The 24,752-nt window shown below is 39.3% G+C and overlaps 3 protein-coding genes across 6 annotated transcripts in view; 2 read left to right on the forward strand and 1 right to left on the reverse strand.

The window, feature by feature from the left end:
• The window catches only part of flna (filamin A, alpha (actin binding protein 280)), a 35,909-nt gene extending 26,621 nt beyond the window's left edge, over positions 1–9,288 (forward strand). The window contains exons 29-47 of one of the 4 annotated variants that reach the window (XM_066671595.1): positions 131–154; positions 933–1,180; positions 1,799–1,876; positions 2,635–2,734; positions 2,821–2,961; positions 3,686–3,814; positions 3,905–4,078; positions 4,324–4,485; positions 4,678–4,881; positions 4,992–5,144; positions 5,233–5,355; positions 5,442–5,708; positions 5,826–5,963; positions 6,050–6,165; positions 6,872–7,004; positions 7,282–7,458; positions 7,536–7,754; positions 7,891–8,094; positions 8,226–9,288. In XM_066671595.1, the coding sequence (XP_066527692.1) occupies positions 131–154; positions 933–1,180; positions 1,799–1,876; positions 2,635–2,734; positions 2,821–2,961; positions 3,686–3,814; positions 3,905–4,078; positions 4,324–4,485; positions 4,678–4,881; positions 4,992–5,144; positions 5,233–5,355; positions 5,442–5,708; positions 5,826–5,963; positions 6,050–6,165; positions 6,872–7,004; positions 7,282–7,458; positions 7,536–7,754; positions 7,891–8,094; positions 8,226–8,410 (2,975 nt within the window). In that variant the 3' untranslated portion in view covers positions 8,411–9,288. The remainder of the gene's footprint in view (positions 1–130; positions 155–932; positions 1,181–1,798; positions 1,877–2,634; positions 2,735–2,820; positions 2,962–3,685; positions 3,815–3,904; positions 4,079–4,323; positions 4,486–4,677; positions 4,882–4,991; positions 5,145–5,232; positions 5,356–5,441; positions 5,709–5,825; positions 5,964–6,049; positions 6,166–6,871; positions 7,005–7,281; positions 7,459–7,535; positions 7,755–7,890; positions 8,095–8,225) is intronic. The other 3 variants (XM_066671598.1, XM_066671596.1, XM_066671599.1) reach the window with 3 other exon arrangements.
• A 2,993-nt stretch (positions 9,289–12,281) lies between these two features.
• Positions 12,282–20,309, forward strand: emd (emerin). Its single transcript, XM_066673171.1, has 7 exons — positions 12,282–12,435; positions 13,418–13,513; positions 13,672–13,779; positions 13,867–13,901; positions 13,999–14,024; positions 17,138–17,188; positions 19,561–20,309. Exons 2-7 carry the CDS (start codon positions 13,432–13,434, stop codon positions 19,805–19,807), a joined length of 549 nt encoding a protein of 182 aa, XP_066529268.1. The 5' UTR covers positions 12,282–12,435; positions 13,418–13,431; the 3' UTR covers positions 19,808–20,309.
• A 1,875-nt stretch (positions 20,310–22,184) lies between these two features.
• si:dkey-93l1.9 (uncharacterized protein LOC562339 homolog) lies at positions 22,185–23,342 on the reverse strand. Its single transcript, XM_066672361.1, is given in 2 exon segments — positions 22,185–22,273; positions 22,276–23,342. Coding segments are annotated over 2 exon segments (432 nt in total). The 5' UTR covers positions 22,619–23,342.
• Positions 23,343–24,752: the final 1,410 nt, after the last annotated feature.

Consider the following 24,752-nt stretch of genomic DNA (forward strand, 5'->3'; position numbering starts at 1 on the left):
TTTAAATGTGTGTTTGGATTTGTGTTTTCTTTATTTATTTTTCCCTCTTTCTTTTTGAGCACATTGTGTTGTATTTTGTCCTGACTTTTACTTTTCACTTTTTCGCTCTCTGCTTCTCACGGTTTCTCAGTCTCAATTGGAGGTCACGGTTTGGGTAAGCGCTTTGACAAATGTCTTTGCTCTACACTTGGTTCTCCTTGCATGCCAAATGGCACCATCCTGCTTTTAATAGTGTCCTCATAAACATATTTTGCATTTAATAAATGGGTTCTATACTGGCTACAAACTGCGGTTTAACATCAGGAACTTGTAAATTAAGTCTGCCAGGCATTTGGCCTTCTCCCTCCCTCCCCCTCCGCCGTCCTCTCCTTGGTGTAATAGATAGCATGTCCTATCAGTGATGGTGGACTAATCACTAACTCAAGTCTAGTTTTTCTATGCCTGTTATGATGGAATGCATTGAATTTACTAAAGTCGTCTCTGACAAAATTAACCAGGGTAGTTATAACTATTTTTAGCATTCAGCAATAGTCAAGGATGGCGCTTTCAGACCACTGAGGTAACAGACAAATTGGTGAGAAGTGGTCAAATACTAATAATCCCTTTTGTGCAAATTTTTTAAATCTCAACAGGCATTTCAAATATGCATTTATCTATTCAGAGTATTCTGATGCTTATGTGCTTAATGAGTATAGTTTGGTTCATTAACTATTGTGAAGAAACACTTCAATTTTGTAGCTTGTCAAACATTCTCTGTCTGTTACCACAGGGTTATGAGGCAGGATGCATGGTTGGAAAAGTATTTCTGTAGGGGTGTCTATTCTAAAGCTCATGGGAACAAACTTGCCACCACAGAGAGAATTAATGTTTTCTTTTTTTTTTTTTTTTTTTTTTTTAAATATTCATTTATTTAAATATTTAAACTTCCCCAGGTGCTGGAGTTGGTCCCACTATCCAGATTGGGGAACAAACAGTCATCACTGTGGATGCAAAGGCAGCTGGGAAGGGGAAGGTGACCTGCACAGTGTGCACTCCAGATGGTGCAGAGGTCGATGTGGACGTGGTTGAGAATGAGGATGGAACCTTCGACATCTTCTATACAGCACCCCAGCCTGGGAAATATGTCATCTGTGTGCGCTTTGGAGGGGAGCACATTCCCAACAGCCCCTTCCAGGTTACGGTACGTAGAAGCCAAATGTTTGATATTCATATACACTGATACATCCAAGCAGTCAATGTTTCAGTTGCCATGGCTACGACGGCATCTCTCCACTTAGTGCTCAGATTTCGTGCTCACTGATTATACAGTGTTTTCAGATATCTGTGAGAATTGATACTTTGCTTGGAAGCCCTAAAGCCACTTTAGTCAATGCTTAATTACAATAAAGCAGATAGTGTGATAATAAATATTAAAAAAACATGTTCTAATTTAAAATCTATAAATTATCTGGTGGAATAAGCTTAACTGTACCCAGCATGCATTGTTGCTTTTTTTTAATATCAAATAAAAAATTTTTGGAAGAAAATTTTAATCAGTAGTGGCCCAAGTCTTTCAAGCTTAAAAAAAAAAAAAAGTCAAAGAACATCTCTAAACAAATGTGCTTTTCAACTGCAGATGCAGTTTTTGCATTTTATAACTAATGATAGGTTTGTCATGCTGAAAAACTGTTTTCAAATTCCAAGCCAGGGATGGACTTCATTTGCAAACCACCCCACAAAAGGGTTTATCTATACCTATCTAATATGAATGTTTAAGTATTAGGAATATTTCACACTTGATTCTGTCATTCTATCTCAGGCTTTGGAAGGTGCCCTCCCTGAGCAACTTATGCAGCAGAGCCAGGTCCCGCAGTACGCCAACATGGGCCAGCCATGGGTACTGACACTCCCTGCTCTCTCCCTCTCAATCATGCCTACCCTTGTTTGTCCCTCATTGACATTGTCTTGTCTCAGTTGTTGTTCTTTCCCTGCAGGTTTAGGGGTTCTTTTGCCTAAATCTCATATTGATGCCATACAAGGGCAGCCATTTTGAAAGTCATAAATGTGGATGTTTGCATTTAACAAAATGGCTGGGACCATGTCTGAAGTTTTAGTATTTGTGGGGTGCTTCTACTTAACTTTGGGGTTTTTTCCTTCAAAAATTGTTGGTTCTCTTCCTGTAGTATGTCTAAGTCACTGTCTTGTCTGCTTGGCTATCACTCTGCCGTTTGTCCACACTAGAGAATCACAAATTGAGCTTTTGTCTTGTCATGACGTCATTTCTCTCTCACAGTGTTGGTGGCTGCATCATCTTCATAATCATTACCATCTTTTGCCTTTTTGGGGGATGTGATCCATAACCTTTGACACTTCCTAAATTCTCTTGTTTGTAAAACTCAGTCAAATGTAGTTTTGTTTGCTTTTACTTTAATACCTTTTCTACAAATTATATTTCTAAAGATTGAGAGAGGTAAAACATGTTAATTTTACATGAATAATTACAGTTCAACTATAAATTTGCATTTCAACCCCTGTAGTTACATCTAAGCAATATTTCATTACTGATATAATAACTAGACTTATCAGGTTGAATATGGCTGGATGTGTTCACTGCCCTTGCTTTTTTGAATTTTGCTCTTTTTGTATGTCTATTAGGCAACAGACAGGCCACTGGGCATGAATGGATTGGATGTAGCTGGACTGAGACCTTTTGACCTAGTCATTCCATTCACCATCCAGAAGGGAGAAATCACAGGTATATTTGGTTAATTTGTAATATTTTGTTTCTCCCTTCTTGGGAGAGCTCTGAGAGAACTCAGCTAAATATGTAATCTTTCTCAGGTGAAGTGAGGATGCCATCTGGAAATGTGGCCAAGCCAGACATTACCGATAACAAAGATGGTACGGTCACAGTAAAGTATGCACCTACAGAGGCTGGACTACATGAGATGGACATCAAATATGATGGGATACATATTCCAGGTAAAACTGCTTGGATTGATATTTGGGCCTTTGAACTCTTTAAAACAAGGCCTGCATACAGTTGGAAGGTTTCCTTCCAAAATGTTTGCATATATTTTGCACAGTAAAGAAATATCAGCCGGGGGGGATAAAATGAGTTTCCATCCACTACACATTTGAGAACTTCAGGTGACGTCAGCCTCCATGATCAGGGATGACATTGAAATGAGGGAGTTGGAGAGATTTGAGTGGGTTGTGTATATCACAAACACTATCAAAAGCTTGATTATAATATTTATATTTTGGCATGTCTGTTTTCTGTGGTGTAGAGCTTGTAGACATCACACAGCATTTTACTTTTCTCTAAAAATATTAACAATATTCTACACATGCACTAAAGACATTTGGGTGCTGGTGTGTAAAGTATGGAGATGGTCCAGGGCTCTGGCGTGCAGTATGTATAAACCAGCTGAAGCATTATTTATTTGAAAAACCCTTTTCCAGCCCCCCATTTGCACTTTAGCGATATAACTTTTCCACCTTGTCCAAGCATCAAACTTTTTTTAAATGTTGGCCTTTTTTTCAATTCAGACTTTCATGTGCATTTTTCATGTACCATTCTTTCAGTTGGGATTATTGGTGCAATAATGCAATTGCACTCTTATTAGCAACACAATGTATAGATGTAGATTTTTTCAATTTTATTAGTAACCCTGCAGAATCCCAATTTTCTCTCTTCTGACAGGAAGTCCTCTTCAGTTCTATGTGGATTTTGTTAACAGTGGCCATGTGACTGCTTATGGGCCTGGTCTGATTCATGGCATGGTCAATAAGCCAGCAGTGTTCACTGTCAATACCAAAGATGCTGGGGAAGGTATGGAAGAATCTACTTGGACTCTTTTGGAACAGTCTGGTGGAAATTTTCAAAAGTTAACTCAAATTCTTTTGCCTCCCTTCTCTTCAGGTGGTCTCTCTTTGGCAATTGAGGGGCCTTCAAAAGCAGACATCAGCTGCACCGATAACCAAGATGGCACATGCACTGTGTCTTACCTCCCTGTTCTACCTGGAGACTACAACATCCTTGTGAAATACAATGACAAACATATCCCTGGCAGTCCTTTTGTGTCCAAGATCACAGGTGAGGGCACAAAGAGAAGATTTAGTCTTTGTCTGTGAAAATCATTTAAATCCTGGAGGTCTGGTCTCTAATACAGTTGTGTACTGTCTCCGATATGAGCCTAACTCTGGCCCCAGAGAAATTTAATCTTGAATATTCCAGTATCTAATCTTGTTTAAATCTTGCCATGGTAACATGTACTAAGGGGTAAGGTATTGAGTCCTCAGATTATTATCATTATTTATTTATTTTTGTCTGACAAACAGGCGATGACTCCATGCGCATGTCCCATCTAAAGGTGGGCTCTGCTGCTGATATCCCATTGGACATTGGTGAGCTGGACCTGAGCCAGCTGACTGCCTCACTCACCACTCCCTCTGGCCGAGAGGAGCCATGTCTGCTCAAAATGCTTCGTAATGGGCATGTGGGTAAGTGTCTTGAAAGGTAAAAAAAAATGCTGTTTGACAATTGATATAACTAGTCAGTCCTTTATTTATATATGCATAACTAGATCAGAGACTGCAGCAGTTTTAAGGTTCATTATTCAGATGGCTACAATAAAATTTCAAGCGTGAAACTAAAGTAAGCTAACTTCCTTTTCCTTTTTCCAAAATCTTCAGGTGTCTCCTTTGTTCCGAAAGAGATTGGTGAACACCTTGTGAATATTAAGAAAAATGGTCGCCATATTCCCAGTAGCCCAATTTCTGTCATGATCAAACAATCTGAGATTGCTGATGCCAGCCGTGTACGTGTGACTGGGCAAGGCCTGAGTGAGGCTCGTACCTTTGAGCCAGCAGAATTTATCATTGATACCAGAGATGCAGGTGAGTGCAACTTTGTTTATGCGATGTTTTACATTTAGTTTGTTGAAGGGGGCTTTGAATCTGACTGCACTTTGAGTATAGTGACAGATGTGTGCATGTTTTTTCCCAAGGCTATGGAGGTCTTAGTCTGTCCATTGAAGGGCCCAGTAAGGTTGACATAAACACTGAGGATCAAGAAGATGGGACATGCAAGGTCACATACTGCCCTACTGAGCCTGGAAATTACATCATCAACATTAAATTTGCTGACCAGCATGTTCCTGGTATGTTCAATATTTCAGAATTTGGGAGCTATTAAAATGGTCAGACGTCAATATGTCACTCATTTCATGTTTCTACATTGTCCCACAGGCAGTGCTTTTACAGTGAAGGTGACTGGAGAGGGTAGAATGAAAGAGAGCATTACACGCAAAAAGAGAGCAGCGTCTGTTGCAAGTGTTGGCAGCCAATGTGATCTGAGCCTGAAGATACCAGGTAGGAAACATTAAGAGATTGATCACCTTGTTTATATGGAATATTCAGTTACTGAATGAGTCTAACCTTTTTTAACTAATCTACAGAGATCAGCATTGCTGACATGACTGCCCAGGTGACCAGCCCTTCAGGGAAGTTGCACAAGGCTGAGATCATGGAGGGTGAGAACAACACATACTGCATTCGCTTTGTGCCCACTGAGATGGGTGTTCACACAGTCAGTGTGAAGTACCAGGGCCAGCATGTCCCAGGATCCCCTTTCCAGTTCACGGTGGGTCCATTAGGAGAAGGAGGGCCACACAAAGTCCGTGCAGGAGGTCCTGGGCTAGAGAGAGCAGAGGCAGGAGTACCAGGTATGTAAGGGTAATCCTGTGAATAAGAATGTAAGGCTTTGACATATTTAACATGTTTTAATATTAATGTGCACCAATTTTATTTTATTCCCCCCCCCCCCCCCCCCACTCTCCTAGCTGAGTTTAGTATATGGACTCGTGAGGCTGGAGCTGGGGGACTGTCTATTGCTGTGGAAGGACCCAGCAAAGCAGAGATTGCCTTTGAAGACCGTAAAGATGGATCCAGTGGTGTATCCTACATTGTCCAGGAGCCTGGTGAGATAAAGAATCCCAATTATGTGCTACAAAGATTCCTCAGTTATTAGATATTACAGCTCACTGTTTATGGATTGGCTTTGCAGGAGATTATGAGGTATCCATAAAGTTCAACGATGAGCACATCCCCGACAGTCCCTTCGTGGTGCCTGTTGCCTCTCCTGATGATGATGCCCGCCGACTTACTGTTGCCAGTCTTCAGGTGAGGCTTCGAGAAAGACAGACATTTGTCCACCCAGAGCAAGTCCTAGGCTGCCCTCAGCACAGCAGCAGAAAGCTGTTTTCATAAGTTTAACTTCCAGGAACAACATGGTCATATCCCATGTCTTCCTATATAAGTGGTAAACCATGGATATGCAAATTTAGCCCTAGGCCTTTAAATTAAAATGATATTTATAGAGGACATGGCAATGAGATAAAAAAAAAAAATTAGGGTTTTTTTTTTTTTTTTTTTGATAACTCAAGACTGGCAATTGTAGAATGACGTACCAGTATTTATCAGATACTGATTATAGTATCTTCTGCTGCTGTGTTGATTGGGTGTACCAGGGTTTGTGGGGGTTTGTGTGAAGGACTGTTTGTATTTCTCGTGCCTTGTCCTAAAGGCTCCCAACAGCCATCCATCTTTCCCTCCTGGGATGGAAGCTAGGGGCTAAAGGGTTAAAGAGAGCAAAAAAGAGGCTTTTTCTTCTTTCACAGGGTTTTCTTTTTGACTTTTATTTCTTCCTACTATTCTTATTTGTTGTCTTTACTTGGAATGGCCTCTCTTTAACTCTTTTAGCCTGAAGGTAAGAGGTGTTTGTCAAATGTAGCAGTGTTTGTTTAAATGCCTTTTCTTTAGTAGTGAGCACCAAGCTGTTAGGGTGTATGAAAGTGTGTTGACTTCTAGAAGTGTTATGTGAATACAGGAGTCCGGCTTAAAGGTGAACCAGCCAGCTTCGTTTGCTGTGAGCCTAAATGGAGCAAAGGGTGTAATTGATGCTAAAGTTCACAGCCCATCTGGAGCCCTGGAAGAGTGCTGTGTCACTGAGATTGATGAAGGTAATAGTGATGACTGTTTTCTAAAGTGGTTTATTATTACTGGAAAAAAAACTATTGTATTGCTATGTAACCAAGTAATATATTTTGGCTAGGATCTCCACATCTGTGTATAAATACTACTGTACTGTGATACTGTTTTTGAGCCTCCAACACTGCAAATGATCCAGTACATTGCCATCATTTCAAAAAGTGGTGATGTTAGTCAGCCTGCTAATTGCACCAAGAATGCTATACACCCTTTGCTTTTTGCTCTCACACTCCATACTTATTTTCACAGATAAATATGCAGTGAGGTTCATTCCCAGGGAGAATGGGCTGTACCTCATTGATGTGAAATTTAATGGCTCCCACATCCCTGGAAGCCCTTTCAAGATCCGGGTGGGAGAAGCAGGCCAAGCTGGAGATCCAGGCATGGTGTCTGCTTATGGAACTGGTCTGGAGGGTGGAGTCACTGGTATGTAGGTTGGCTTAGCTTTTTGTCATTTTGTATATGGGTCTGTTAATTTAGTCTAATCATCTTTCTTGTGTTAGGGTCTCCATGTGAATTCATTGTGAACACAAGTTCAGCTGGTCCTGGAGCACTTGCAGTAACTATTGATGGGCCTTCCAAAGTGAAGATGGACTGTCAAGAGTGTCCTGAAGGCTATAAGGTCACCTACACTCCAATGGCACCTGGAAACTACCTAATCTCTATTAAATACGGTGGACCATACCATATTGTTGGGAGCCCCTTTAAAGCTAAAATTACAGGTAAAGCATTGAGTTAATGATGTCTTTAATGCACTTAAACTGTAGCAGTATCTGTTTTGGTTGGTTCTTAAATGTACATTGTTGATATCAGATATTAATAAAACAGTAATTTTATTTATTCTTCCTCCCCATTCAGGCTCTCGTTTGGTCAGTAGCCACAGCATGCATGAGACTTCTTCTGTGCTGGTTGATCCTGTGACCCGCAGTGTGACCTCCAGTCAGCAGGCGGCACCAGGATGGGCCAGCTCTGATGCTAGCCGTGTGGTGGCTAAAGGCCTCGGGCTCACCAAGGGCTTTGTTGGCCAGAAAAATAGCTTCAGTGTAGACTGCAGCAAAGCAGGTACTACTTATGTCTGATGGCAGAATCTGAGTACCAAGTTGCTTTGTAGATACCCACATGTATTTTAACAATTAATGAGATGCATGTTTTTCATTCATGTTCATAAGCGTTGTATTTCTTTTAAATAATAGGAAGAAACATGCTTCTGGTTGGAGTGGATGGGCCCAAGGTACCCTGTGAAGAAATTCTGGTCAAACACCTGGGCAACCGTCTCTATAATGTGTCCTACCAGTTGAAAGAGAAGGGCGAGTATATTCTGGTGGTGAAATGGGGTGACGACCACATTCCTGGGAGCCCATTCCACATTACTGTCTAATGCTGTCATCACTTCCAAAAGCCAAAGTAGCCACCAGCCATGGTCAAAACGTCTGCTCCAGAACAAAGACAACATGAACACTGAATCTTCACTTATTGTCTCACTCATTTCTCCTTATGCTGTGCTTCAATGCCCCCCCCCTTTCATCTCTCTAGTTTCCTCAGCACAGCCAGACTCTTGCAGTATTCAGTAGTACTGTTTAAGTAGATGCAGGTCATGGTGGCTCTCACATTCTAAGGTTTACACCCCAGTGTGTTACTGATAATTTTTTTTTTTTTTTTCCCTAACACAACATGGCTGCTACAGTGTTTTTGCCTGGTTTAGGATGCCACTGTTTGAATCCTTGCTAGTAGCAGAAGGGATAGGTGTGTTGCATCCTTTGAAAGAGCACAGATGTTTTAACTTTCCATTGGGTGACATTACACATATTACTACTTCATTATGCTTCTTGTGCCTTTTTTACACAACTGAATTAACACTGGTGCCAAAGCTGTGGGTTTGCCCTTTTTTCCCCCTCTTGGTGTGACTTCCATTTTTCAATGCACTTTTATAGAGCTGAGCATGGTCTCCAACATATCTCTAATGCAAGACTGAAATAGACTTCAGAACCATGTTCCTTTTAGCTTGTGAATAAAAGGGAAGTTTAGAATTGGATTTAAAGAATGTCATTGTGTTGGAGGTGAAATGAAAGGGAGAATCACTCTGGATTCTTGATTTAAAAAAAAAATAAAAATAAAAAAAAAACACTTAATTGGAGGAAAAAATCACTTGTATTTGCTCCCACTTATAGGTCCTTCAGCTCTGTGCTTAAATTGTCTTAAGAGAATCGATGTTTGTATTACTTACAGTATTTTGATAAACAATAAATTTGTCTTAAGTATTTTTGACAATTGAAAACTGCAGTTTGTCTTGTTTTTATTCAAATGTAGCTTTGATGGGTACAAATCTAGGTAATTGGACAAAATCTGTTGTGTATTCATTCCTTAATGGAAACTGGCCCATCATTCTCCACCTCCTACTCATACAGTGCTTAAAGCTCATTCATTTGTAGTAATTTTAAACAATGTAGGTGCCCCTGCCCACACACTTCTTGGTTACCATTTTTAGTTTTTCACTGGTTCAGTAGAAATCTCATTCCTTTAATCTTAAGCACCAGTCCACACCCAACATTGGCATGCAGTTGAGTCACTACGTAAATCTACAAACTTGGCAGTAATGTAAAATAATACAACCAAGGAGTCCTGGAAATGAATTAGAATTCTGTCCTGCACAGCGTAGGTATATTCACTTGTTTTATTCTCCCTTTCACATATCCATGCAAGCGTGACACCCCTGAAAAGCCAGTCCAGATCAGTTTTAGCAGAAGCGAAACCATGGTCTCAGAGCCATCAAAAACATTTCTTCATGCTTGAAGTGAACTCAGTCCAGTGACGTTGATTCAAACAGACCTGCATTTAAAGTAAGGTGGCAGATTTTTGTTGATATAATAAATGTAAAACGCAGGCAACAATTGAAGATTATGAAACTCCATTTATAAAACAATCACACCCCCACCCTTCAGAAACGATTGCTGCTGACGTCTTTCACATGCATATTTACCTAATAAATCATTCTAAATCATGCATATGTCCATTAGCCTATTCTGAAATAGACTAGTCGCTTATCTAGCTGTGTCCGATCCATGTATACCAGTGCAACACACTTGACACATCACCGTCAAGTCAGTGTCACTGCAGCACTGAGAATGATCCTGCTCTGTGGACCTTTGAAGAACAGGGTGAAAGAAGCACATGGTGCTACTGTAGGTTTAGTGGAAGTAGAAACAAGGTGGTGATTATGAAATTATGGGTGGACTGTGGAACCCATGAGGTAGGTGAAAAGTGAGCTGTTCTTGTTAAAGCCTAGTCTGCCAGTCTTGAAGCATGTTCTGTTTGTGCTGTCTCATGTTCAGGACAAAAAAAGGCACTTGTATACTGTGGGATTTATGCACTGTAGGCCATTTAGAACTGTATATAGAATAGGGTATACAGGTGCCTCTCAATAAATTACAATATCAAAAAGTTATTTTATTTCAGTAATTGAATTTAAAAAATGAAACTCGTAGATTCATTGCAAACAAAGTTTCTATTTTAGGCTTTTATTTCTTTTAATGTTGATAATTATGGCTTACAGCCAAAGAAAATAAGCCTGTGGCACTGCAGGGGTGATATGGAAGCCCAGGTTGCTTTGATAGCAGCCTTCACCTCAGCTGCATTGTTGGGTCTGGTGTCTCTCATCTTCCTCTTGAAAATAAGAGTATCTATGGGGTTTAGGTCAGGTAAGTTTGCTGGAAAAACAAGCACAGTGATACTGTGGTTATTAAACCAAATATTGGTAATTTTGGCAGTGTTGACAGGTGCCAAGTGAATATCTGCATCTCCATAAAGCTCCAAAGCAGAGGGAAGCATGAAATGCTCTAAAATATCCTGGTAGACGGCTGCGCTGACTTTGGACTTGATATAACACAGTGGACCAACACCAGCAGATGACATGGCTCCCCATATCACTGATTTTGGAAACTTTACACCAGACCTCAGGCAGCTTGAATTGTGTGCCTCTCCACTCTTCCTCCAGACTCAGGGAACTTGATTTCCAAATGAAATGCAAAATGTACTTTCATCTAAAAACAGGACTTTGGACTTCTGAGCAACAGCCCAGTTCTTTTTATCCTTGGCCCAAGTATGACACTTATTTTCTTGACAATCCTTTCAAGGCTGTGGTTATTCCTGCTGTTTGTTCACCTTTTTATACCACACATTTTCCTTCCACTCAACTTTCCATCAATATGCTAGGATAAAGCAGTCAATAACTGCCTTCTGGACATCTGTCAAGTCAGCAGTCTTCCCCATGATTGTGTAGCCTACTGAACCAGACTAAGGGACAATTTTAAAGACTAAAAAATAAAGATAATGACATTTGGGTTTTCAATGGCTGTAAACCATAAATCAACAGCATTAAAGGAAATAAACACTGTTTGTAATGAATCTATATAATATCTGAGTTTCACTTTTTGAACTGAATTACTGAAATAAATTAGCTTGTTTATGAAATTCTAAAACCATATTCTTCAAAAAATCCTCCATGTTAAAAACTGTGGTCCTGCTCTCCTTGTCTGTAAAGGTTTCCTTGACTGAAAGCTGTCAGGTAGAGGTACCTGACCAAATGCAATGAGGTTTATAATATCTAACGTTAGAACAACAACTTCTGTGACTTTTTCACTTCCCACAAGTGAACTGGAACTCCCCCAAGTACAGGGTGTGGTCCTGAACCGGCTGTGTCTGAGGAAGCAGCGCATAAGCAGAGCTGTGTAGACAGAGTGTAATTTGTATTCAAATTTGAAAAGTTATTGAATATGTATGAATTAATATGTCCTTGTTTTATGAACATTTTTGCGACAAGGATTGGACATTTTAATAAATGTAATAAACTCAATTAAACATTCAACAGAAGATTTTAAAATGATCCTAGAGGAGAGTTGGAAGCCACACCCTCGCTTCCCCTCGCCACTGATTTCAGTACAGCGCTGTAGATATGATTTACATTAAGGGGGAGCCCTAAGAGAGAGAGAGAGAAAAAACATGACCTAAAGTTCCTTTAAACAATCACTAAGCCACTTAACACATACAATAATTAAATGCCAGAAAACAGGGAGAGCATTTTGCTCAGGTCGAACATTCAACAAATGTTGTGGCTGTGTAAATACAATTATGTGCTGCATTGGGTAAAATTACTCAGATATGGGCTTTACACCGTCTGTAACGCTCTGAGTTTTCCAAGAATTCACATCCTGCCAAGACTGTAGTAAAATGGCTGACTGAACGATTTCTTGTCTTAACTGTACGGGACACCAGTGGCGAAGGGAGAAAGGAGGCGGGAGAAGGGAGAAGGGATGAGGGAGGCTGCTCAACGTCACCCCGCCGAGTGAACACGCCCAGCTCCCAAAGGACTGCGGGGAACTTAGCTAGCTCCATTGAGAACACTGAAAGGTGAGTAAATATTAGATACTAATAGTTTAGATTCTGACTTAAAAGCACGTAACAGCCATAGGCCGTGTTTCCTTTAGTCCAAAGCCCCCCTTATTCTATGTCTTCTCCTGTTTGAGTGTGGAGGAGGAATCGTTAGCGTTAGCATTAGACAGAAATTAGCTCCTTACTCGCCACTTTCTTATTCCAGTAACCAGCTCCACTATAACTCGAGTCGCCGTTGCGCTGAACGCGGAGTAAATAATAGAGAATGATGAGGTTCAGCTCCGTTTACACCACCTTATACAGTCTGCAATTATTCGTCTGTTGCTAATGTATCGTCATACTGCGCATGTTCCTTTAGCTCCAGATGTTTGACCTGGTGTTTTTCTCTTTGGACTATACCTTGTGTGTGTGTATATATATATACGTAACCGTCCCAAACCGAGAACACCGTCCCACACTTTGTCTGATGTCTTGTAAAAACACCTTCCACTCAATACGGTAGAATTACAGAACTATACATTTCCACTGTGAAAACATTAGGTTGTGTTCAAGCCAGGTGATTAACGAAGACCAGTAGCTAGTCTCACCACCCACTGTGCTTTTTTTTAAGAAACCGAACACGATTTACTACTCTTTTTATAGTTTTTGCGAATTAAAGTGATAAGAAATACTCACTGAATAAGTCTTTAAAAAAATCAGGTTAAAGCAGTGTAACTCAGGTTGTTATCGGCAGGTGGTGATAGTGTACAGATGTGGCTAATCTCATGCATTTTTCAAAATTTCAGCTTTCAGTGTTTGCAGTACATACGACTAGAAATTTTGTTTATATATAGCGTTCAACCTATCTGCTTATTTTCTTATTTTATATAGACAAGTCCATGATTTTTTGCAAGGAATGAGTCTTATTATTTTTATAGATTAAAACTGATATTTTGTTCCTTGTTTTGTCTTAGTTTAGCAAAATAGCAAATCTGACTCTGTTTTAAATTTAATTAAACAGTTTTGGTGGCAGTCATGTCCTCACTGAGCATCAAGTCTGCTGAAGAGATTGCACGACTTTTGGATGAGTATGGGATCAAACATGGACCCATTGTTGGTAAAAAAAAAAAAAACCTATATCTGTATTAATAATATTAATAATATACAGCAATATAGTGTAGGTGTTAACTAACCATGACAAATGTAAAGAAACTTTTCTTGTGAAATGGCTTTATTGTTCTGAAATCTAAAATGAGGACATTCTTTACGGTTTAGATTCCACCAGGAAACTTTACGAGAAGAAGCTGTCAGAGGCCATGGTCAAAGGCAAACAGCCATCTTCTTCTGCTTCTTCTTCTGACAAGACATACTACAGAGAAGAACGTAAAAGCCTGCTTAATTCAGAATAACATTCCATATTATACTTTTAAGAACTGGGCATAAAGTAATATACTTTTTCTTCCCCCACAGAGGAAGAAATCACATATGTTACGTATCGTCCAGCAGTAAGTACAATTTCAGGCAGTGTATCCGTGGTTCAAATGCATCATAGTCCTAGCAGTTTGAATTCGAATCTAAACTCGGCCTTGTTCTAAATTACAGGTGAGACATGAAGGCCTTGGGGATATGTGAGTATAATAGTATAGACTGTCTGCTTTTTGCTAAACAAATAGTTCTCAAAATGATTATTTAAACAGCGATAAATCTAGTTGTGTCATCAAATTAAAGTCGTAGTCTTTTTCAGCCTAATCCCTTAAAACAGAAATCAGTGGACAGTTGTTCAGAACTGTTGAATATGCTTAGTCCACCTGAAATAAAAAACAAAACTATCTTTTTTTTATTTTTTACTTATTCTTTTCTCTTGTGAAATTATTAATTAAATTATTCTTATGTAATCTTCCATTAAAAGTAATAACTTTGCCGAAGCACCTAGATAAAAGTGTCACTGTGTACCAGTGGTTGGAGAAATTAATATTATTCAAAAATATCACGTTGAAATGTTTTTAATGTGTTTAAATGTTTATGAATGTCATTGAGCAGCTTCCTACTCTACGGTCCCATTCACTCTGGGTCTGATATATTTAGACAAAAAATGGCAAGTTTGTGTCTCTGCAGCTGGGAGAACAAATGGTTGTAGTGGACAGACTACTGTCAATAGTTTCCTGCATCAGCCACTCAAAAGTCTGAAGTACCTTTCTATCTTTTTTTTTTTTGCATTAACCGGTGGTTTTAAGGACAGCAACATCTGCTAGGAGCTGGGGCTCACCTCTGAGCTCCTTAGCGGGTCCACACTAACTCTTTAGGGTTTAATGTTGTGTGGGTGTTATTCCTGTGTTGTGTGGACAGAGCATTACGAAAGAGCATCTACGAAATGTCTGGTACCTTTCGCCACATAACGTAGCCAAGAACCGCCTACTACAACAGGACAAGGAATATGACTGACACACAAAAGGACCAATCAGAAGTCTGTTATTTACAAGTCTGCTATTTTGGCATGATGTGTGGAGGTAGATTAGACCATTGCATATACGTTGATGTGCAGAGAGCCAATCAGAAAGCAACTGGCAGAATCCTGACAGTGAAGCCAGATTAGTGCACTGAAGGTAACACTCTCCGTCAACTTGTGGGCGGAGCATCTGTGTCTGAGACTAGGTAGGTAGGTAATCATGGAAATACTGTTTGAAATCATGTTCTTGTCCAATATACTCTTAGGACATGTGATAAAGTCCCTGTAATTATGATGTAAGTTTGATGTAAAGTTTAAGGACAAGGAAGTTCTCTTTACAAAAGTTTTTTGGCACAAGTGTTGTAATGTACTTTGTTAATCTCTTTCTGTGTTATAGCTCACAGTAAGATTAAGTAAGCTTATATATTTAACCAGAGATGTTAAAGGCTAAGCACCACTTGATGGACCTCCATGAATATTTCACATTATTTTAGTTACTGACATATATAAGTATGGATTAAAATGAAAATAGCTGCTTAATTTGCTTTAAAACTGACCTTTTTATTAAATTGATGGAAAACCCGAGCTCGCTACGGAAATTCTTGAACGCAACCGTGACGTCACCGGTGGACAACAGCTCAACGCCGCCGCGGTAGAACACCGTTATGACAGTATCTAGCTAAATAACCAACATTATTCATGACAATAGCCTAGCAATAAGCTAAACTCAAATTTAGAGGTATCGTTATTCTTGTAAATGTGATCGAAGTCGAACTCGAATTCATCCGACACTATGCAACTACGTAGCCGAGTATAATCTGAGCCACCGAGTTTAGCAAGTCAAGCTAACGTTAACTAACACCAACTAAAACAGGTGAAGTGAGTGTCCTTACCCTGTTTACCTCCATGTTACAGAGGCTCTTGAACACATTTCGTTGGTTTCCTTACATGCCCATATTGTTGGAAAAGCGCCAGTGAAATGAGCTACAGATAACGGAGTGAGCGGATGGTCCTTTCCAAAGTGCCCGTTTAAAGTTGACAAATTTAGTCCAGTTTCTGGATATTTTGCGATCTTTGGGCCATTTGTGCACAGATGTCCCACTGTACATTGAATTATTGCAGCCAAAAACAACACATCTTTTTTTTGCATTAAATTGATTAAGTGCAACCTCTAGAGTTGTTGTCCACCATCTACGTCACATGCAAGACACCTATTAGAGTTTCCGAACATCGTGGGGGTGTTTTAAACCTTATTCCATGAATTAGTAAGAAATAACATGTTTTCTGACTATCAATTTAGGAACTCAAATTCCACTGTATTTATTTGTTTGACACTTTCATATAGCTGGTGCTTAGCCTTTAACATTTAAGACTTTAATGAATTAACATATGACCTAACATAAAATATTTTAAGACAAATCAAGCAGCACGGCATTCAAAATGCACATTAAAATATTTGCTAACTGACATGAGTTAACAATATTAACAACAATTTACAACAAATCTCGTCCACCTCATGTTCTAAATGAACCTGTGAAATCATTGGAGACTGAAATTAACGCACTCTGATTTGATTGGCTGATGCATATTTGACAGCTTGTTCTAATCTGCAGTTGGCCAATGAAAAATGTGATTGATGGCCTGTAGTAATTTTCGCCTCTCAAAAATGTACTTTTTTTTTAATGCTGTGGGACTTTTCTACCAAATTTATCTTTTTTTTCATTAAAAATGCTAGCTAGATTAATAGAGGAAAAGAGGAAGCACATTTATCTTCTGTACCCTATACAAAGGAAAAGTCCATGTATTCCACACTTTCTTTTTTCTAATACTTGTCCACTTTATATTCTTTCATCTCTTTTTCTTATAATTGTGTCAAAGAGATTCCTCCATCTTCTTTTAACATCATTAACTAAACAACACAGTCAGAAAAGCTTTCTTTGTTTGGTCATTCTTTAGCATGAAAACACTAGGACACACCTTAAATATATCTAATGAGCTTTTAGTGCGTTCATAAAAACAGAAAATTGAGCAGGCCCCGATTAAAATATTATGCAGCATTGCTGTCCACCTGTATTAGATTCTCTGTGAAAGATGGCATTAACTTGACATGTGGACCTGGTGTGAATGGACCCCAAGTGTGTTTTGGTTAAACAGGGTTTTTAAGTACAGTGAATCATGAAAATATATTTTGTGATAATCAAATATCAATTGAAATGAAGTAGATATAAAGTAGGAAAATGCTGGAAGTTCTCTTTCATTTGTAAAGTGTCTAATAACACTGTAATTTGTTTGCAGAACAAGGAGATCAAGGATCACTGATTATGATGATATAGATAATGCAGACGAGTGAGTTTTTAAACATATCTGCCATAACCAATTCTAAAGCATATCATATCATGATTATTGTAGAGCTTCCCTCCTACTGAAATCAAAAATTAATCTAAATCCAGGTATACACTGTGCAGTTTTAACACATTTTTAAGCCTGACTTGGTCATAGCTGATAAAATTTCAGAATCTGCCTTAATTTGAGCCAAATCGGCCTGACTTTTGTTATGAAGCGTTAGAGAGGAAACATACCCGATTAACTCCACAAATGAGCACAGAGTGAACAGCCCAATGACCAGATGGATTTTTTGACATGTCTGGAATTCTGCTTGTTTGACTCAGTTTATAGATGGTCTCATGAGCTGATTTCTTGACATCATGGTCACAGAATACAGAGAGCAATTTGAAAATGTTCTGCATCACCTCGAAACATGAGTCTCAGTCCAGTTGTAGTGTACCAACTCTCTGCAAAATCTAGGTCTATGTATGTCTCCTCTTTTTTTTTTCAACATGGCACTGGTTTGGCAAAGCTATGCGTTTTCTCTATTTTTGTTATACAAGTTTCAGAGTTCTGCTGAACTCTGGCTGTGGGTGATTTCATGTGCAGTGCCATGCTGTAACATGTTAGTCAGACAGAGTACTTTCCAAGAGTTTGAACATACACTGCTCAAAGAAATAAAAGGAACACTAAAATAACACATCCTAGATCTTAATGAATGAAATATTCCAGTTGAAAATCTTAACATAAATTATATATAATTAATTTTTATAATAACATAAAAATGATCAATGTAAAATCAAAATTATTATCCCATGGAGCTCTGGATTTGGAATCATACTCAAAATAAAAGTGAATCATATTAAAGGCTGATCCTACTTCAGTGTAAATTCCTCAAAATGAGAATTAAAATGAGGTTCACTAGTGTGTGTGACCTCCACGTGCCTGTATGACCTCCCTGCAATGCCTGGGCATGTCCCTGATGAGACGGTGAATGTTCTCCTGAGGGATCTCCTCCCAGACCTGGATTAAAGCATCACTCATCTCCTGGACAGTCTGTGGTGCAATGTGGCATTGGTGGATGGAAAGAGACATGATGTCACTTATGTGCTCGATTGGATTCAGGTCTGGAGAAGGGACAGGCCTGTCCATAGCATCAATGCCTTCATCATGCAGGAATTGCTGACACGCTTCAGCTACATGAGTCCTAGCATTGTCATGCATCACAAGGAACCCAGGGCCCACTGCACCAGCATATGGTCTTACAATGGATCTGAGGATCCCATCCCGGTACTTAATGGCAGTCAAGGTACCTTTCGTTAGCACATAGAGGGCTGTGCAGCCCTCGTAAGAAGTGCACCATTACCACTGCCAAACCGGTCATGTTGGAGGATGTTGCAGGCAGCAGAATGTTCTCCACTGTGTCTCCAGACTCTGTCATGTCTGTACATGTGCTCAGTGTGAATCTGCTCTTATCTGTGAGGAGCACAGGGTGCCAATTGCAAACCTGACAATCTCTGGGTTCTCTGGCAAATGCCAGTCGCCCTTCACAGTGTTGGGCTGTAAGCACAAGCCCTACCCGTAGACGTCGGGCTCTCATACCACCCTCATGGTGTCTAACAATTTGCGCAGAACCATGGATATTAGTGGCCTGCTGGAGGTCATTTTGCAAGGCTCTGGCACTGCTCCTCCTGTTCCTCCTTGCACACAGGAGGAGGTAGCGGTCCTGCTGCTGGGTTGTTGCCCTCCTATGGCACCCCTCCATTTCTCCTGGTGTACTGGCCTGTCTCCTGGTATCTCCTCCATACTCTGGACACTGTGCTGAGAGAGAGAGCAAACTTGTTGCCACACCTCGCATTGATGTACCATCCTGGATGAGCTGCACTACCTGAGCAACTTCCTCTAGGGGTGAGAACACTGACAGAATGCAGAAGTGACCCAAACGTCAGCCAGAAATGATGAGAACAGAGAAATGGTCTGTAGTCAACACCTGCAGAACCACTCCTTTATAAGGGTTGTCTTGCTTATTGTATCTCATTTCTACCTGTTGTCTGTGCTGTTTGCACAACAGCAGGTGAAATTGATTCACAATAAGTGTTGCTTCCTAATGAACAGGTTGATTTCACCGAAGTGTGATCGACTTGGAATTACATTGTGTTGTTTAAGTGTTCCTTTTATTTATTTATTTATAATTTGCAGGCTTTGTCTGTACACAAAGAAAGCTTCAAACATGCGGTGTGAGTTATCACCAATGAACAAGATTTCCAAAATTGCACAGTGTATGCCTAGCTTTAGATTTATGAAGCTTATTTTTGCTAAAACAATTTCCTGTATTTTAATAATCTTTATTACTTCTGCAAAACATAATTGTAAGTTCTATATTCATAACAAAGGCCTATCATCAGCCACACCCAAGCAAACTTCCAGAGCACATCTCGCTCCAGACCAACAGCCTACACAAGTAGATACAGCCAACAGGAGATTAGCCCAGCACCAAGCAAATCTGAGGGCAGCAAATCAGGCGGTGTGCCCGGCTGGCTTCGAATCTTGGTTTTCATCATCATTGCAGCGTTTCTTTACTATGTGTACTCAAACATGGAGACTACAGACCAAAGCCCCTTTGGGAAAATTGATGCATAGTTCCCTCATCACTCATTTTTTAAAACTCTTCTTCAAGGTCATAGTAAAAAGAGTGTGCAATACATGCACAGATATTTTTGACATTTGAATTTTATATTGTATTTGCAAATTTATTACATGTAGAACAACCACGAACATGATTTTAATGATGCATAAAAAACTGAATTAAAAGTTCATATAAATATGTTCCCTTTTCTGTTCTTTATAAAACTAAGATTATAAACCGATCAACTACAACCACAACATTTTGACCACCTCCTTGTTCCTGGTGGTTCATAAACCTGTAATTGCTTTTTTCATTTATTGTTTACAAACTTTTGAATGCCAAAGAAGCCTAAAAAGATCTTGTTAAGGAACATGTACCTGATGGATACTTGGCAATTTGTCATTGTCAATAAAGCAAATGATGTGTTCTTCGAATGCTCATGTCTGTATGCTAATGTAAGTTGCTTCAAGAGCATTTACTTTCAACAGTGAAATTAATTTGTGATGACTATTAAAATAGTACACATTTTTTTCATAAATGCTTTGCTTTTTTTATTATTTACTATGAAGTCTATATAATATTTGCTTCTTATAAAAATATCTGCAGTGTTTAAGCAGGCTGAAATACAAAAGATTCACTGGAAAAGAAGTTAATTTATGTTTAGTTAAAAATAGATAAATTAACAACTTACCTGTCTTCAGAACATTTACACAAAAAGGCTAAAGTATTCAGTTAAATGATCAAATTAAATCATTTAAGCATCATCAAGTCCTGACACAGCACAGAGAACGAGAACATTCTTAAAGGGGGCATGTTATGCAAAACTCACTTTTTGTGTGCTTTTGTGTTTATACTTGGGTCTCTACTGCTCCTATAAACACTCAGTGTAAAACAGTGCAAAAAAACCCCAAAAAATATCCATCTGTTTTCTGTGAGTCAGTTGAAAGATTTTTGTGTCAGGAATCATATACCGGGCAGCACGGTGGCGCGGCAGGTGGTGTTGCAGTCACGCAGCTCCAGGATCCTGGGGCTGTGGGTTCAAGTCATGTTCTGGGTGACTGTCTGTGAGGGGTGTGGCTCCAAAAACACACTAGTAAGTGGATGGGCGATTCAAAAACTGTCCGTAGGTGTGAGTGTGTATGTCACCCTGCAAAGGACTGGTGCTCCTCCAGGGTGTGTTCCCGCCTTGCGTCCAGTGATTCTAGGTAGGCTCCGGACCCAATGCGACTAACCAGTTGCAGACAAATGAATCATATGCTTCTATAAGACGTTTAGATGTAAATAATCATAGAACAACCCTAACACCACCCCTCACCTGTGTAAACATGAGATGGGTGGGGTGTGACCAGCAACAGCTTATTTGCATAAAATTGACAGAGCCCCTAAACAGCTCATTCTGAAAGGGACAGAAACTGGCAAGAATAGAGCTGGTGAGATCTCTTTATGTGAGTGATTTTGTGCAAATGACTAAATGACAATGTTTTGTATAGCCCATAGACCTATTCTAACATGTTTAAAAAGTCCCCTTTAAAAGCAGATGTTAATTAAAGATATTGCAGAATAAAGGAATAAGTAAATGCATTGAAAACACATCCTTAATGTATTTAGTATTACCACAAATGTGGGTATTTTAAATCAAGAGCTGTGGTAAAATACCAAAACCTATGGTCCCAAAGGTTCTTCTTTCAGTGGATGTAAATAAAGTGTGAGTGTTTTTGAAAAGTTTAAAGATTGGTTTCTACTACAAAAATTCATATATTGAATTTTCATATATATATATATATTTCCCCCCACAGTCCAAAAACACACGTTTGTAGGTGGATTGGCAACTCAGAAGTGTCCGTAGGTCTGTGAGTGAATGTGTGTGTTGCCCTATGAAGGACTGGCGCCCCCTCCAGGGTGTGTTCCTGTCTTGCGCCCAATGATTCCAGGTAGGCTCTGGACCCACTGCGACCCTGAACTGGGTAAATGCTTACAGATAATGAATGAATAAATGATAAAATAGTACGGACCTACACAGAAAACAGGATATTCTGGAGAAAATACCACCCTGAGTGATAATTGATCTGAAGACACTTAATAGTAAAATAACATCACACAAACAAAATGGTTTTCACATTCACTAACCTCTTATTTAAACATTTTTAGGCGACTGAACAGAATCCCACAGACAGTCCTTTAGGGCACCATTATTTTTAGTATAACTTATACAAATGTAAATTCTCTAAGAGTCAAATACATTTTAAGTAAAGTCATAACAATCACATCTTTTTAACCTCAACTGTTTTTGTAAAGCTGTCAGACTGTCATCCAGCAATATCAGTGTTATAACTCTTTTCTGATCACAAATCCCCCTGCAAAGAATATAAGTACTTATACAATAAATGTTCTTTATTGATGAGAGTCAAATCCTAGGGCAGTGATAAAGACATTGATAAGAACAATAAAGAAGACAATAACTGTAGTCATGTTGTTCAAGAAGAGTTCAATCTTTTCTTTCCAATGAATATGAGGAGAAGGCCAACAATGACCTGTAATGTGATGGACAGAACGATGAGGATAACGAGGGGAATGTAGAATCTGTATTCAGGCCCTTCGTGCAGAACAGTCTTCAACTGAGAAGAGTTGGCCATCAGCAGAGCCACATCCAGCATGCTCTGGGCAGTACTTTTCTTTGTGGCATAATGGTTTATATCCATGTGCCTATGGGCCTTATTCCTATGACCTTGAGGCTGAGAGATAATTACTGTTAAAATTTCCAAAAAAATAAAATATATAGTATGAAGTAGTGAAAAGTATGAAGAAACTTTTAAAAAATAATACATTTTTAACTATTGCAATTCGCATCCACAATCTAGGTTTCTCTTAAACAAACATGATGCTAACAAACTAAGGAGAAGGCTAACATGCGTATTCCAAAACTCCAAGGAATCAGCTGCAAATTCATTTTCAGCTTCCACTAACATTACAGGGCAGTTAAACACAAAGGGGAAATCCAAATTCTAGTATTTTAATCTACAGACACCCACACTGGGCTGTGATGGGGAGAGGTAGGGCCATCATTCCCATCCACGGAGAACAAGGCCAGATTTACTTCTGGCCTTGGAGTTAGAAGTGGAGTCTGAACCACACGTTATGGGATGAAGAATCAGATTGTTTCATGTCACTGGGTTAATGAACCTTCCCTGTAGAAAACCTTTTTGCTCTGTGGAAACTTCCTGAAATCGTCCTGAAAACTGACTGCTGTGATGAAACATTCTGATTGTCAATGGAATGAGAAAAATGCCCAACATTTCAGTGTACATTTGTTGAAGCAATGATTGCTTCTGGTCCTTTAACTGACATGCAACATCTACCTGAAATTTAGGATAGTTTTCTTGAGGCAATGATATTTTATGTTTTTTTAGGACAGCACCAGGCAAAAGTTCCAGCATCATGTTGTTGGCCAATGCAGATTTGTTATTGATCATGAAACATCATTTCAATCCAGTCCTACATTCAGCTGATTTTTTAAAGTTGTCATGTTGATGCCTTTTTCCACCAACATGTTTTGTTGCACGCTTTCTATTTTCAATGTATATTTCTTTTCTACTCTGATGATTTTCTATTTACCAGTTATAAAATGCCTGTTTTAAATTCAATATTCTAAATGCATATGATTGCAGGAGCACACATAGGAAAACCACAAGCCTGTGGATTGTATCAGAATTGAACGTCAGTTTGAATATTCTGAATTTTACAGTCCCTCAATCCACTCTTCTGGAACATTCACCTGGAACTGGCATGAAAGGTTTGCATGCTTGCTCCAACAATGTGATTAAATTGACTGAAATTACACAGCAGCAAAATCAGCAAAGAGTGTTATTCAGTTGATTTATAAAACCACCTGGAATCCAGCTGTCTGACAAACACACAGGCAAGCTGGGGTGCTCAAATCAAAGAACCTTTTCATCAGCAACAGTTCTGTCACCTCAGTGCTATATTTGAGTTTCTACAGCACTCATCCAACTTGCAGCAAAGAAAGAAAAGGAATACATCAATATTTTAAAAGATCAAAACCAAATAAAAACAAAAATATACATTTAATTGATCCTAGGTTGAGATTTGTTAATTCACTTAAATGATTAGTTTAAGGATTTGACTTTCAGAAATACTGTACTCTCAGAAAATAAGGAACGGTAGTGTTACATTACTGGTCATTAAAAAGGTACAACAGTGGTTTTGAAGTCCAGCTGTGTTCCCTAAATGTACAGTACATTCTTTTCTCCAGAAGGAGCAGTGCATAATTGTATGATTTCATTACAGAACTGTGTAAAATAAAACATGAAATGGGGTGTATGAAATCATTCATTCATTATCGAGTTCAGGGTTGCGGTGAGTCCAGAGCCTACCTGGAATCATTGGGCGCAAGGCAGGAATACACCCTGGAGGGGGCGACACAGGGCAACATAGACATACACACACATACACATTCACTCACACCTACGGACACTTTTTGAGTCGCCAATCCACCTGCTAACGTGTTTTTGGACTGTGGGAGGAAACCGGAGCACCCGGAGGAAACCCACACAGACACGGGGAGAACACACCAACTCCTCACAGACCTGGAGCAGGAATCAAACCCACAACCTCCAGGTCCCTGGAGCTGTGTGACTGTGACACTACCTGCTGCGCCACCGTGCCGCCCTGTATGAAATCAACACAATTTAAAAACAATAATTATAACAGAATAAAGTACAATTATATTCTCTAATTTAAGTTACAAAATATGTACCCTTAAGTGTTCTACCACAGTGACAATTATTCTGGTAGTGTACTTACCTCTAGATCTTCTGGTTTGTTCACAGTGAAGCCAATTTTTTTAAACATGTGCTTTCATCCAACCATTTTGTGTTAGTAAAACAATAATTGCAATGCTGCAGCCAATAACTGAGATCATGTTAGACAATCCTCCAGTTC

The sequence above is a fragment of the Hoplias malabaricus genome, chromosome 5 (assembly GCF_029633855.1).
Source record: "Hoplias malabaricus isolate fHopMal1 chromosome 5, fHopMal1.hap1, whole genome shotgun sequence".
In the NCBI taxonomy this organism is placed as follows: Eukaryota; Metazoa; Chordata; class Actinopteri; order Characiformes; family Erythrinidae; genus Hoplias; species Hoplias malabaricus.

Bases quoted from the DNA above. Each gene is read 5' to 3' on its own strand.
- emd (XM_066673171.1), top strand. From the start codon at position 13,432: ATGTCCTCACTGAGCATCAAGTCTGCTGAAGAGATTGCACGACTTTTG. The intron at 13,780-13,866 runs GTAAAAGCCTGC...CTTCCCCCACAG, and splicing joins GACATACTACAGAGAAGAAC to AGGAAGAAATCACATATGTT. The intron at 14,025-17,137 runs GTGAGTATAATA...ATTTGTTTGCAG, and splicing joins CATGAAGGCCTTGGGGATAT to AACAAGGAGATCAAGGATCA.